This window comes from Sceloporus occidentalis, unplaced genomic scaffold (assembly GCF_023333645.1).
Source record: "Sceloporus occidentalis isolate IW3139 unplaced genomic scaffold, rSceOcc1.0.p SCAF_1, whole genome shotgun sequence".
NCBI lineage: Eukaryota > Metazoa > Chordata > Lepidosauria > Squamata > Phrynosomatidae > Sceloporus > Sceloporus occidentalis.
In genome coordinates this window covers 20,901,308-20,916,798 of record NW_028316981.1, presented here as the reverse complement: position 1 = coordinate 20,916,798, position 15,491 = coordinate 20,901,308, and the positions used below count along the sequence as shown (strand labels likewise).

General features: G+C 41.9%; 2 protein-coding genes across 6 annotated transcripts in view; one reads left to right on the top strand and one right to left on the bottom strand.

Moving 5' to 3' along the window:
• Positions 1-15,491, top strand: part of LOC149321090 (C-type lectin domain family 2 member B-like) — a 76,053-nt gene that overhangs the window by 26,571 nt on the left and 33,991 nt on the right. For 2 of the 5 annotated variants that reach the window (XM_089515413.1, XM_089515373.1), the window contains exons 2-3: positions 3,170-3,304; positions 10,755-11,118. Coding sequence is in view for 4 of the 5 variants with exons in the window: in XM_089515373.1 (XP_089371499.1) it covers positions 11,075-11,118 (44 nt within the window). In the remaining variant the exon portion in view is untranslated. The remainder of the gene's footprint in view (positions 1-3,169; positions 3,305-10,754; positions 11,119-15,491) is intronic. The other 3 variants (XM_089515384.1, XM_089515403.1, XM_089515393.1) reach the window with 2 other exon arrangements.
• Positions 75-13,604, bottom strand: LOC149321091 (uncharacterized). Its single transcript, XM_089515426.1, has 4 exons — positions 13,463-13,604; positions 4,893-5,180; positions 2,088-2,171; positions 75-442 (listed from the first exon to the last, which is right to left on the bottom strand). Exons 1-4 carry the CDS (start codon positions 13,584-13,586, stop codon positions 165-167), a joined length of 774 nt encoding a protein of 257 aa, XP_089371552.1. The 5' UTR covers positions 13,587-13,604; the 3' UTR covers positions 75-164.

Genomic DNA, 15,491 nt, shown 5'->3' with positions numbered 1-15,491 from the left:
GACATCTATTAGTTCTCCTCTCTCTTCCTCCTCCTCTTTCATAAATATAAACATATTAATAAACTCTTGCAAAATCTGAAATATTCTATGACCTTAAAATTCAACATTTCTCAGGGTAAATACATCATTAGTCTAATAAAAACTGGAGACACAGACAGGACTCCTCAAGAGGCAATGCCAACACTTTCAACTGTTTGCTTCGCTTCATCATAGTTTTGGTTCATGGAGTCTAGATGAGATTCCTGTGGTTGATGTTGTCGAAATCCATTCACAACTAACTCAGACGTAGTTACTGTTGAGCCAGACGGAGAGGCTGCAGCATATTCACATGAAGATCTCTCTCTCTTGAGGCACTTGATCCAGTTTGATCGATAAAAGACAATGACAGCAACTAAAATGATAAGTACACTTACTGCTAGCAATCCAAGGGCAATACCTAGACCTATATTGGAGGAGTGGGAGAAACAAAAAGACAAGAGTTTCAGTATTTTAGAGGAATAACAAATAGATGGTTTTAAAAGCCATTTTACAGCCTGAATCTTCAGTGTACAAATGCTAGTGAAAGAAGAAACATTCTACTACTACTACTATTCATTTATATCTTGCCTTTCCCCAATATTGGGACTTAGTGAGGTTTACAGAATATTAAACCCAAACAAATTAAAAACATACAAAAACATACAAAAACATCAATTGAAATATATAAAATATTTTTAAAAATAATGACACAATGTATAAAATTAAAAATGGTTATAAAACAAGATATAAGAAGAAACAAAACACCACAACCATTCAAAGCTCATTGCAGCCTGTACTTGAAAGCCTGCTGGAATTGGAATGGTTCCACCTGCTGGTAGTTTGAGAGCAAGGAGGGAGCCATCTTTGGCCCTTTACAGACCATCCTGAAAGGCCGGCATGGGGGCAGAGTCAGGGTGTAGTGTCCTCATGACGCACACCTGACTCCACCACCCAGGGCACCCTGATACCCTGCACCACTCCACACGGCTTGTGGTGTCATGGCACACCTCCGGCGCTGTGTCCATTCAATGCAGCACTGAAGGAGTGCCATACAGCTGGGCATGCAATGTGCTTTTTGCAGCTCCTTTTTGTGCCCTGAAAAGGCCAGATCAGGGCCATGGCATGAGGTTTCTGCAACCCCAATCCAGCTAGGAAAGGAGCGGCATCCCACCGCTCCTTTGGTGCGGTCTGTAGAGCCCCTTAGCCTTCCCCACAGAGGGAGTTCCAAAGTCTGGGAGGAGCTGCCCAGAAGGCCCTCTCCCTTGTACTCCACAAATGTGCTTGGGAAGGGTTGAGAGAAGGGCCTCCTCGAAAGATCTTAAAGCTCTGACAATTTCATCCATTACTTCACAGTTATCTAGTAATTGTGCAAAATGCAATGAGTAGAGAGACAATCACCAGTAAACTATGACAAAATGGAGGAATTTAAATTTTGTGCAAAAGGCAAAGGGTAGAGGGACAACATCTAAATTTTTCCATCACTCAGTATCATAGAATCATAAAGTTGGAAGAGACCACAAGGGTCATCTAGTCCAACCCCATTCTGCCATGCAGGAAATCACATGCATCCCTGACAGATGGCCATCCAGCCTCTGTTTAAAGACCTCCAAAGAAGGAGTGAATGCATTTACTGTATTTTTTTCATATACAAGAGAAATATCTTAAAAAATCACTTCATCACAATCCACAAAATATGGGTTGCCCACTAGGAATAATTTACCGTATTTTCTATTTCTCTATAATAGACAAAAATTGTACTGCTTTTTACAAGTGCAATAAAATTTTAAAATATTTTCAGTGGTGGCATTTGAGATCAAATCAGCCAAGCACACATGGGAGTTCTGTCCTTTTACATAAGATATTCAGCTAGAAGATTTCCCACTTCTCTCTCTCTCTCTCTCTCTATCTCTATCTATATATATTGCAGACCTGTGTAGATGGGCGTATCAGGACATGCGCGCACACACACAGCTTCTATTTTGTCCTGACATTGGTTCTGAAGGGTATTGTATTCTAGACTGAACTTTAAGAAAGAGTAGGTTTATCCCCTTTACCTTCCCAGTACTTACCATTGCTTCCCAAAGGAGATACTGGGGAACTAGCAGATATGCTTACATTAGATGTGGGTGTTATATCCACGGAAGGAGGAGGATCTGGAAAAGAAAAAGTCAGAGAAAAAGTCCTGAATATTCACCTCAATGTCATTAAAATGTTGTACTGAAGTGTAGCTTAGGCAGAAGATGTTTCATTGGATGGAAGGCCTTTATGGTCCCAGGGACTGCACACAGGGGTGCATTTGTCCTGCCTGAAGGGTTCCTGTAACAGGGGTGGGGGTGTTCATATAGTCCACACCAGAAGTTCATTCCCAAGTGCACAACTTTACTTCCTCCTGCACAGGGCGGGGTACATCAAGAATACTACTGCAGTGAAGAATAAATCTGACCTCAGGATTAGTAGATAGATCTAATTTACTTTGCTTCTACTTCACCCTGTACAGCATAAAGGCTTTGATCGTGAATACCAGCTGGCTCATAAGTGTACTGAAGCATCTTTTAGTGTGCAGATTTTACTTATGCGGTGTGTGTGTGTGCACTGAGCTCCATTGACTACTGCCCGAAGGCCCCCTCCTTTGTACTCAACACATGTGCTTGGGAAGGGTTGAGAGAACGGCCTCCTTGAAAGATTGAGGTTCTGTCCTTTTATATATGATATCCAGCTAGAAGGTCTCCCACTTATCTATTGACAATTTATTTTTTGCAGACGTGTGCAGATGGGCACATCTGGGCACACACATACACTTTCTAATTTACTTTGCTTCTACTTCACCATGAACAGCATGAGGGCTTTGCTGGTGAATAGCAGCTGGCTCATAAGTGTACTGAACCATCTTTTAAAGCAACTTTTAGTGTGCAGATTTTACTTATGCAGTGTGTGTGTGTAATATCAGTATGCTGTTTTTAACATATTAATGCTTTTAATATTTAAAATGATTTTAATATGCTGTGTTTTTAACTGCTATGTTGCAATATTAGTATTAGGTAATTTTTTTTAACTTTTGTAATTAATGTTTTAGATGTATCCTGAATCCCATTTTGGGAGATTTGGATATAAATATAATAAATAAATAAATAAAACCTTCCTTCTTTCCAAGGAGCTCAGCATTGACATCAGAGTGCATCCCCCTGCAGGACTGAATCTCTGCCCAGAATCAGATCATCCTGCCTCCTGGAATCCTTCCATTCTGTGCTGTACAAGGGAAGGGTGACATCAGGCTCAGGAGCAGGAGGTAGAGTTCCCCTTCTCCAGCTGCAGGGGCAGCCCATTTTGTGTGTGTGTGTGTGTATCCTCACCTCAAAGTATGTGTGTGTGCATGCCAGTTAGAAACCATGGCTCAGAGCAGGTACCCTACTCTGTTCAAGACATCAGCCTGCTCACTGAGCTCCACTGACTACTTCTATCTCTCTTCATGTCCCAGTGCAGAGAGGGGATTTGACAGAAGGATTCCTCTCTATCAGGATACATGTACCCTACTCTGTTATCCCTATGGCCAAATCTGTTCCAAAGGTACTTGGGAAGATTTACCTTACCTAGGACTTTATTACCCAGGGAAAATTAGAGGGGGGGGTTAAACAGTGATTGCCCCATGAAAATCTGAAATCGCAGTTAGGTTTTTCACACACATCAGGATTAAAGAGTCATTATCCTGGGAATAACCAGGCAATAAACAACAACAAATCTATCACAGGGAAATCCCGTGAATGATTTGTTGCTGTTTATTGCCTGTTTATTCTCGGGATGACTCTTTAATCGTGATGTGTGTGAAAAACCTAATTGCGATTTCAGATTTTCATGGGGCAATCACTTTTTAAACCCCATTTCGCCCCATGTGATCAAGTCCATTCTTAGGTGATCTCAAACCCATGAAAAGTGGCTTTTTGGTCTACATGTCCCTCTGTCCCTTAGCCAACATAGTGCTCATGCTGGCTATTGGGTTCTGGGAACTGTAGTAGTAAAGGAGGATTTTCCCATGTTCAAGATGACCTTGCAAAATAAGGCACATCATTTTATGCCATCTCATGGCAACAACTGGACTGTGTAGGTCTAAGAAGAGCTATTACTATTGTCATAATGCAACCTAGTCTGCATTTATATTTTTCCCTAGGTCCATGGATACAAGATTGATCCTTGATTCTTTGACATGGAAAAATTCACCTTGTTCTACAGGCCCAGACTGCTGTACCAGTGTTTTATAAGGCTCAAGGTGACCAGATGGCACTGCAAAATGCAGGACATTAAAAAAAAAGTTGGACATTACAAAATAAAAACTAAAAATACTGATATAAATGCAAATCCATGTTTCATAGTCATGCCCAAAATGGAGGACATTTTGAAATTCAAAGGTTGAAATGTAGGGCATGTCCTGGAAAAGGAGGACATCTGGTCATCCTGGTCAGGCTTTACCTTGAGAAGTATAGACTCAAGCTGTAAGCAAACATTCTCTCTATCAGTAGCATAAGTGGTGTGTGTGTGTGTGTGGTGTGTGCAGTCCACACTGGGTGACACTTACAGGAAAAGTGTCACCTGGTAGGGCCCTCCCAGTCGGGCCCCATGACACCACAGCTGCCAGATGACCAAGTGACCCCTTGGTGCCTTTGCCATGATAGAGGAGGCTTCATCATGAGGAGACCTCTGCCACTACAGGCAAAGGAGAGGGCTGAATGTGCCCCTTTGCCCCCCTGCACTGGGTGATACCAGTGATGTCACTGCTCTTTATAAAGAAACATATACCCCTCTCTATAATACTTATGGCCAAATATATTCTAATGGTATGTACTACAGAGGTTTTACCTGGGGAGATTTTTTTCAGAACTTACCAAGAACAGTTAGATTTATTTGTGCCAGCCACGTTCCATGATTGTGTGATGAAATTATGTAGAGGCCTTCATCTCTCCTTTTTGCATTCTTCACCATGAAAATTTGATTGATCAGAAAAACTTGTGTCTCATTTGCAAGATAGTGAAGATTCATGGGATCACCAACAGCCTTTTCTTCTATTTTACCCGTCTGGGGGTCACATCTGGAGAATATTATCTGATGTGTTGTATCATAGTTGAGAGTCAAATTTTCACTTTCATCTTCATGCATGCTCAGATTGTACGTTCCTGTCAAAGCAAAATGTCAACATTGTTATTGTTATTATACTTTATTTGTATAGCGCTGTAGATTTACATAGCACTGTACATACAAACAATAAAATCAATAAAAATGAAACGTGTCAATGGCGTACATTCTACAAAATACATATAAAACAATAGATAGAATTAGATTAAAAAGCAGACAACAAATTAAAAAGATCAAACAGTAAATATCAAATCAAACATCAGATATCAGACAATGGCATAATTAATGTTGAGTAAGACATGGTGGCAACCAGGTTACAACCAAGTGGCTTGCTGCTCCAAGTCATTTTGAGAATACCACTGCAGTGCTGAATTATCTCCCAGTGAGTTTCCAAGTCTGATTCTAAGTGTGGGTGTTAACTTTATAGCCCTGAATGGATTTGGACAATCTACCTTAAGGAGTACCTGCTTCCATATGCTCCTGCCTGATTACTAAAACCTTCTTTGGAGGGTCTGCCCAGAATTTGGTGATGGGTGGTGACCAGAGAAAGAGCTTTCTCCTTAGTGACCCTTTTGCCTGTGGAACACCTTCCCACAAGAGATCTGCCCAGCATCCTGATTGGTAGCATTTAGCTATAACCTTTCTCTTCTGGTAGACATTCAATTGCTCACTCCGGTTTTAGGCTCTCCACAGACTGCCAAAAAGCTTCCCACCAAAAACAAAACAAAACAAAACCCTCGAAGTGGCTGGATCTCCATTTCTGGTTTTGAAACTATTGCAAACTTTTAAATGGTGAATTGTTGTCCAGGAGAGGCAATTTACTCTCTCCACACATACGATTTGACAGAAGAAGGGTGGTCTGGGAGAATCCTGAATACTGCACTTTACTCACCTAACTTATCCCTCTCCCATGAGCTTACTCTTCTCCTGAACTTGGAATGCTTCTGTATGCATTATGATGATTCAGGTTGTATATGTTATTTAAATCAGGGTTGGAAAAAACTCAGAATTCTTTCCCCCCCCCAAAAAAACCAGTTTTTCTGCATTGTTTTAATTAAAAAAATTAGAATCCTGCTTATTATATTTATACTGTGTAATATTATTTTATGTATTAAAATGCCTTATCAACCATGTTTTAATACTTTTTAACACTAGCAATCTTTGAGATGGTTTACATCTTTCAATCCAATTTGCTTATTATTTTTATTAAATCTGCATATATGTTCTATGAATATATAATATAAAGAATATATTATATCCAGATGTTAAAACTGAATGTATGAATGTATGAATATATTATGAATATATTCATAATATGTATACAGTGGGACCTTGTTATCCGCTGGGATTTAGTTCTAGGATCTCCCGTGGATAACAAAATGGATGCTCAAATCCCATTAAACATAATGTCAGAGCAAAATGGTGTCCCTTATATAAAATGGGAAATCAAGGTGTGCTATTTGGAATTTATACTTTTTTTGAATATTTTCAAGCCATGGAAGCTTGAAATCTGTATTATGAATATACATAATAAAACATACAAAGTGCTCTCAGAGACAGCTGAAAATAAGGATTAGTTAATGTTAAATATTAGTCTCACTTATTACTTATAATTAAATCTGAACAAATAGTAATACACAATGTAAAATAATTTTTTCAAAGAAACACACACACAAAAAGTAATTAAACATTAGCACTGGTATTAAACACTTTGAATAAAAACACTAGTTTAGAGGACTTTTCATTTCCCAGTCTGTTTCAAAGCTTTGGATAAATTAAACTGAAAGAAGAAAGAATTCTTTCTATACTACCTGAAGACAGTGGCATCCCTAGGGTTGCTGTCACTTGGTGCAGTAATTCATGGTGTCACCCTCCCTATTGGCTTTCTCCCATTTAGAATCCTGAGCAATGCTTTTTTGCATTAATGTTACTTGTAAATCGTAATTCCCATATAGCACTGAGTGTAATGCTAATAGTTGTGACATAAACAACTAGCAAAATTAAATGTATACCTTTATCAATGACTTGGATGACAGGATTGGGAGCATACTTATCAAATTTGCAGATGACACCAAATTAGGAGGAATAGCTAATACTTCAGAGGACAGGATCAAAATTCAAAGTGACCTGAATAGTCTAGAAAGCTGGGCCAAAGCTAACAAAATGAAATTCAACACAGAGAAATGTAAGGTACTGCACTTAGGGCATTAAAATGAAATGAACAGATATAGGATGGGTGATACCTGGCTGAATGAAACTATGTGTGAAAGGGATCTGGGAGTCCAAGTAGACCACAAATTGAACATGAGTCAACAGTGTGATGCGGCAGCTAAAAAGGCCAATGCGATTTTAGGCTGCATCAATAGAAGTATAGTGTCTAGATGGAGGGAAGTAATAGTGCCACTGTATTCTGCTTTGGTCAGGCCCCACCTGGAATATTGTGTCCAGTTCTGGGCACCACAATTTAAAAAGGATGTTGAGAAACTGGAGCGTGTCCAAAGGAGGGTGACTAAAATGCTGAAGGGTCTGGAAACCATGCCCAATGAGGAACGACTTAGGGAGCTGGGGATGTTTAGCCTGGAGAAAAGAAGGTTAAGAGGTGATATGATATGATAGCCCTGTTTAAATATTTGAAGGGATGTCATATTGAGGAGGGAGCAAGCTTGTTTTCTGCTGCTCCAGAGAACAGAACCCGGAACAATGGATGTAAGCTGAAGGAAAAGAAATTCCACCTCAACATTAGGAAGAACTTCCTGACAGTTAGGGCTGTTGAACAGTGGAACACATTCCCTCAGAGTGTAGTGGAGTCTCCTTCCTTGGAGGTCTTTAAGCAGAGGCTAGATGGCCATCTGCTGGGGATGCTTTGATTTGGATTTCCTGCATGGCAGAATGGGGTTGGACTGGATGGCCCTTGCGGTCTCTTCCAACTCTATGATTCTGTGATTGTATGAAATTACAATATCATATGCACAACCTAAATATATTTAAATATTCATAGTGAAGATTTGGTTAAAATGTGATGTTTTTAAAGAAAATATAAAAAGAATTTTAAAAATTTAAAATTTCAATTTTTTAAATTTTTTAATGAAATGTGAATTTTGAAAAATTCTGGGGCCTCACTTTTCTCTTCCAACTGAGCTTCACCCCATTCCTACCATTTTTCAAAGGGAAGCAGATGAATGCCACAGCCCACTTCTGCCCAAAAGTAGGTGTCTGGGGAGAAGTGGTGTCACCCTCCCTTAGGGTGTCACCTGGTGTGAGCCACACTTCCCACGCCTCCCTAGTGATGCAACTGCCTGAAGATGCTCGAGCTGTCAGAAGATAGTAATAGCCAGATGTTTAAAAGTATATATGAATACAGTAATTACAGTTTAGGTTACAATAGCAGAGAAAATTTTAAAAATTGAAACCACGTCTTCTCCCACTTCAGTGCTACTAAAGTATATGTTCAGTGTAGCCTTGTTCAGTTATGACTTCCACGAATGGGCTAATGGAAGCAGCATGAAGTGGAATGGAGCCAACCTCACTCTCCAATCCAAAGCATCAGAACCTAAAGGTTTTCTGACTGGAGGGATCTACAATTTACAGAGTCTCCCAGCCAGCCTGGTGAGGAGCAGCTAAGCAAGGTTGGGTCCAGTTAGTACTTGCACAGGAAACCCCCAAGGAATACTAGAGATGTCTAGGTAGGACTAGGAAAGGATCCTGCCTGGAATCAGTCAGAGTTGGCAGTACTGGGGGAAATGCCCCCCTAATCTGCCTCGGGCAGCTTCCTATGTTGCTTCCTGTTATTCTCACAATTATCATGTTGTCAGATGACCTGAAAGCCAGTTTTGCAGTGTTTCATTCCTACGAAAGTTGATAGCTGATCAATTCCATTAAACTCAATGGAATTAATTCTGAATAGGCATGCATAAGAGTTTCTGGAAGTATCACAGTGTTAGCAGGTGTTGTCAAGAAGCATCCATAAATTGACCCAAATCATTAGTATTAAAAATATTATTCTAGATTTATAGGAAAAGCCTGCCTTAAAAAAAATTAAGCAAATTTCTGAGGGAAGTATAAGAAAGCAAGTTAGATCAAGAGCAAAGTGTGCATGTTTTGAAACAACTAACTCAGAAATGAAATCAGAAGAGAAATCATTTGCTGCACAAGTGAAACCGTCTGACTAAAAAATTTATGTACAGTGCTGTGTAAATTTACAGCGCTTTATAAATAAAGGTTAATAATAATAATGACTAACTGAGGTTTCATTGGTTTTAGTGGGTACACTGCACTCTAAAAGCCGTTGTGGTGTAGTGGTTTAAGTTCTTGACTAGGACTTCAAGAGACAGGATTGGAATCCCTACTCTGCCATGGAAACCCATGAGGTGACATTGGGCACTTTACATTCTTTCAGCTTCAGGGGAAGGAAATGGCAAACCTCCTCTGTACATGGCTTGCCAAGAAAACCACATGATAGGATCACCTTAGGTTCACCATAAGTCAGCAAACACTTAAAGGCACACAGCAATAACAGCTGTAACATGTCTAAGTGTAAACCTAAACCAATGTCATTCAACACACAAAGCAACCTCCTTGTAGAATTATTGTACACTTGAAATAGTTCTCAAACTCTGGTCCTCCAGCTTTTGGGACTTCAGCTTCCAGAATTCCTGAGCACTGGTTGAGATGCCTGAGAGTTGGAATCCAAAAGTGTGACAACCACTGGACTGGGGGGGGGGGGGGAGTTTGCCCAGCCCTCTCCCTCCTCAAAGTGACACAACGCAGACATACATAGTAAAGAATGGAAAAGGATTGGAAAGAAATCTAGTGGTACTTTTCAAACAGGTTTATTTTGGCACAGACTTTTGTGGACATTGCTTCTCATCCAGATACATTAACGAGGAACACTATTTGCAGTTTGCCTCCTGGTATCAAAGATACACAGCGGTCTGTCTGCAATGAGATGCAGAACAATGCAGACTGTACTGGGCAGTCCATTTTCTTAGGCTGTTAGAGGTGGTTTTTTGCCAATTCCTTTCTCCAAAAGAGAGCTGATAGCCTCTTGGTGGTTTCCCATCCAAGTCCTAAGCAGGGCTGGCCCCACTTAACTTCCAGGTTCAGGTGGGATATGATACTTTTAGGGCAGTTGTTCCCAAACCTTTACCCTCCAGGTATTTTGGACTTTAGTTTTCTGCTACTTTTAGCTAAGATGGCTCTGGATTCCAGGAGCTGAAGTTCAAAACCCCTCCTTGGGAACCACTGCTTTATGTTATTTAGGGCCTGGACACATTTATTTTGCTATTCTGTTATTGAGATCTGTTCTATAAAGTGGGCACAGACTGTGAGCAACTCAGCCAGAGTTCATATATATATGAAAAACACCATGCCAGTGGGCTGGGGAATCTGTATTTTAGCCTGAACTAAGGTGCTGATAGGACCTTTAAAGTTTGGACTAAATCTTGATGTTGAATCACTGACTCGCTGAAACAGAAGCCTTACTGAAAACTCACAGTGATTGGAAGTTACAGTAAAGCAACTTCCATCATGGTTAGAATAATATTCTGTGATCACTTTTCTCTTTATCACGCCACTGTTTTTCTCACCATAGTTTTTTTATCTCTTCTTCTTTTCAGATTGCTAAACAGTCCTGGGACATTCAAAGGATCTGCTCATTGCATTGGATTCTATATAACACTTTCTTCAGGCATAATTTTATAACAAACAGAATGGAAGGAGTCCAATCCAGCTTTCCTAACTGCTTATCTGGGACCATGAAGGCTAGAGTTTCCAGACCCTGCTTGTCCCTGGATCACAGCTCTCAGTTGCAGATGGACCCACAGCCAACAAAGCCCACCAGCCAGAAACTTGATAAACTGTACAGATCCAATGGACAGTTACAGATCAGTGGTTACCGCTGGATTTATGGAATTATTTTTGTGGGTTAATCCACAGAATGGTGTATGTGAAGAAGCAACATCTTTTTGTTTTGACTGACAGGTATGTATAGGTGATTTTAAATTTTCATGTGTATGTTATATTCTGTATTGCAGCTTCCTCCTATTCATATTTTCTTTGAGAATTAATTCCCACTTTGTTCAGTGGGACTTGCTTCCCAGGCAGTACGTGGTTAAAGGTGTTTCCTACTTGAGAATAGTGAGAGGTTCTGAGGCACCACTATAGGACTGTGTCCTCTTCAGAAAACAGCACTGCATATCAAACAAAATACGGGGGGGGGGGGGGGGAGGATTCACACACACACAAAAAAGGTATAACAGTGTGACCCATGTGCTAAAAATCCAATGCAGTTCTGTGCTGCATCAACAGGAGTTTAATAACCAGTTCAAAATAAGCAGTAGTGCCACTTTATTCTGGTTTGGTCAGACTGCATCTGGCATATTCCTGGTTTCCACACTGCAGAAATAAAGCAGTTTGACACCACTTTAACTGTTATTTATCATGATTATCCTGTGGAATCCTGGGTTTTGTAGTTTGATGAGATATTCAGTTTAGTCTATTAGGGTGCTCTTGTGGCTCAGTGCTTAAATGCCAGTACTGGGACGATTTCAACTCTATACATATTACAATTTTTAATTTTTTTTACATATAAGATGTGTTTGTATGTTGTTAATCTATACTGTTTTTCATCATTTGTAACCCGCCTTGAGTATTGGGAAAATGTGGAATATAAATGACAGCAAAGCAATAGCAGGCTGCAGGGACTTTGCATTGTGTGGAGAAGCAGAAGGGATCCCTGCCTTTTGTAACATGAACCAAATCCTGCCCGTTGTTGTTGTTGTTGTTGTTGTTGTTGTTGTTGTTGTGTGCCTTCAAGTCATTTATAACTTGTGGTGGCCCTAAGGCAACCCTACCATGGGGTTTTCTTGGCAAGATTGGTTCAGAGGGGATTTACTATTATTGCTTTCCCCTGAGGCTGAGAGTGTGTGATTTGCCCCAGCTCACCCCGTGGTCTTCATGGCTGAGCTAGGAATTGAACCCTGGTCTCCCGAATCCAACTCTCTCAAACCACTATGGCCACAGTAGCAGAGGTGAAACAATGGCCAAGGCAGCTATTACAAAATATAGCCACTCTTTTGCCTACAGCTCCTTCATCATCAGTAATGCATCACCATTTTTGTGGCAAATCTCACCATGCCACACCTGAAACCAGGTGACAGACACTCCATGGGTCACTTAACACCCTGATGGCTCTTGTTCTTGCTAATGGCTGACTTGAAAAAACTTCCATATTGTTGCCTAGCAGGGAGAATTCTTTCTTATTTATGTATTTATTTTAAAGATGGATTAAAGTATTTGTATCACATTCTATGTAGCCAAAGATTGCAGGGCAACACATAATAAAATCATTTTAAATACTCTAAAATATAAGACAGTTTAAAAAAAAAGACTTAGGGTTCACCTACACTGAAGAAATAATGCAGTATGGCACCACTTTTCAGTGGTGTAGCTCCCTCCTATGGAACTCTGGGATTTCTAGTTTTAAAAGGTCTTCTTGGCCTTCTCTGCCCAGAAATACTGGTGCCTCACAAAGCTACAAATCCCAGGATTCTGGAGGCTGAAACCAGGCTAATTAAAGTGGTGTAAAGCTGCATTGTTTCTGCAGTGTAGATGCAGCTGAAGTGTCTAAAGACGTGTGAAACTGCCTATTAAATTACGACAATTGAAATCATGGCTAGAAATGATTAGACTCCCGATCCTTGAATCACGGCCATTTTCCCCTGATGGTGAAATGAGGCCAGTGTTGGCCTGAGTCAGGCCTCCCTGGGAAGGGCATTGCCCCATGAGGTGCCATTACAGACAAGGCCCTTTCCCTGCCTGTGAATGTATAGCTCCCACTCTTGGGACACAAAGGAGAGCCCCTCCGACAGACAGCGCTCAGTCCTTGGACAGGTGTCTATGGGCAGTACATGTGTCCCTCTGTATTCACTAGGGTTAGGGGCACAAGACCCCCGTGAATATGGAAAAACTGGAAAACAACACAAAAACACTCTGTTTTTACCTGAGAGGACACCTCTCTAGGAAATTCTGGGTCCTCCAGAGCAACTCTATGGTCAACGTCTGACAGACACTGACCATAGAACTGCAGTGGAGGAGCTAGAAAGGCCTAGTAGAGTCTTCTCTCTTGGCATCTCTAGGTCTTTCAGTGCAGCTTTTCGTTCAAGTTGAGCACAGAGTTGCGCTGGAGGAGCTAGAGATTCCTAGAGAGAACATAGGAATCCAATCCAGGAGTAATTCAATCCTCAAAGATCAAAGCCGCAAATAGGGAGGGATGAGCGTAGCTGGAGGCCCCGGGGGATGAACCCAGGACCCCGATCCTCCTTACCATGCAGTGGTGCTGGGCAGTCCTTGGCGCCCGAGGCTTCTGTTTCCGAGGCCAAGCAAGTGATGATGCCAAAGAAGAGGGTTGTAACTCTAAGCCCTCTGGAAGGCATTCCCAGGAAGCCCATGGCGGCAGAGAGGTCTTGGGGGTCCCTGAAGGAGGAGGAGGAGGAGGAGGAGGAGACACAGTCACCCACCAGGGCCAGGCTTTTGCCCTGGGGCAGCATTTCTGATCGCTCCGCCCCCCTGGTGCCCCCATGGCCCCCCCGGACTCTTCCTGGCATCTCAGCTGAGCCCTTGGGGCCTCTGTCAGGGGGAGGGGCAGCAGGACCCCATTTGGGGCTGCTGCTGGGAAGCAGGGAGCCGCACCTCCCATCATCCCCAGCCGAGAGGGAGGGGCTGGAGAGAGAGCCGGACCCAAAGCTCCCCCCCTGGCGAAAGGGGGATGCTGGGCCTTGGGGTCCAGCGAGGTCCCCCTGATGCCCTCCCAAAAAGGAGCAAGGCGAAAGGAAGAGGGGCGCCCTGTCTCTCCCTTCCCTGCCTGCCTCTTTCCCGGACTCGGAGGGGCTCCTGGGCTGCCCCACTGCCCCGCCGCGGAAGCTCTACCTACCTTCTGCTTGAGGAGGAGGAGAGCGTCTGGAAACTTTGAGGCAGAAGCGCCCGGAAGAGGAGAGGCGCAGGCAAGGAGAGAGGGAGGGAGCCAGGGCGACACACCTTATTGCCGCTCCAAAAGGAGGAAGAGTTTATTAAACTTTCAAATTATAAAATACATCTTGTTTACAAATGTTTCCGTTTGTTTGTTTTGTCCAGCTTTCTCTAATCCATTACAGTCCCTTGGAATTTAGCTGCTCCTGCTCCTCCTCATTTGCTGCCATCATCTGCGAATGTGATCAGCAGTGCTTTCTTCTTGTAAGAAATGTGGATTAGGGAAAATAAATTACTTAAGTAAATGTACTGTATTTGTCAATTGTAGACGTGTGTGTGTGTGTGTGTGTTGGCTGTATCTGTGCTGAAGAAAAAAAATATAAAAATTAAACCTTTATTTTCATCCCGCCTCTCCATCCAGATCGAGGCGGCTTACAATAAAAACACAAGAAATAATGCAGCTTGACGCTGCTTTGGCTGCCGTGGCGCAATGCGATGGCATTCCGGGATTTGTAGTTTTGTGACTAGACTGCCCTCTGACAAGAGACAGCCCTGGTGCCACAGCAAACTGCAGTATCCCAGGATTCCATAGCATTGAGCCGTGGCAATTAAGCGGTGTGCAGTGCAGAAGCAGCCCTTGAGATGTCTTTTGAGGGTATTTAAGCCTTAGGATCTTGCCCTTTGTTCTGTCGTTGAACAGTTTGCTCATGATTCCCCACCTTCTGCCTATAATCTGGTCTCGGTTGCCTAATAATCAAAATAAAACCGATTGAGATCGTAGAGGATTGAGACACCCTAGAAGTACGCAAGGATGATCCGAGTCCCAAACCTTCGCCTTGGTCAGAAATCGGATCTGAGATCAATACGAATCTTCTTCGATCCAAAACACACTGCAGAAATAATCCAGTTTCAGACCGCTTTTACTGCCCTGGCTCTCTGCTATTAGGGAATCCTGGGAATTGTAGTTTATTGTGGCTCCAGAGCTCTCTCTGACAGAGAAAGGCTCACAAAACTACAGTTCCCAGAATTCCCTAGCCTTGAACGGACTCAAACTGGATTATTTCTGCAGTGGGTTTTGGGCCGCAGAGAAATAAACAGACAAAACCATTTCGGAGCTCAAAAGAAGACTAGCTTTGAAAATACATTGCGTTAATTTCGAATTGGTTCATTTTAAACATGTAAAAAAAAGTTGATATACAATTAATCGTTGATATTGATTTGATGCGAAATCTTCCTCTTCTGGGAGGCTTCCTTTGATCCTCTCTTATCTTTTTCCTGTGAAAGCAAAGGCGGACGGGGATCGTTTCCAGATTTGATTTCTGGAGGCATTTTGTTTCTGATAGAGCGCTTCTCTCTGAATGTTTGGTCTTTATTTATTTATGTGTTTC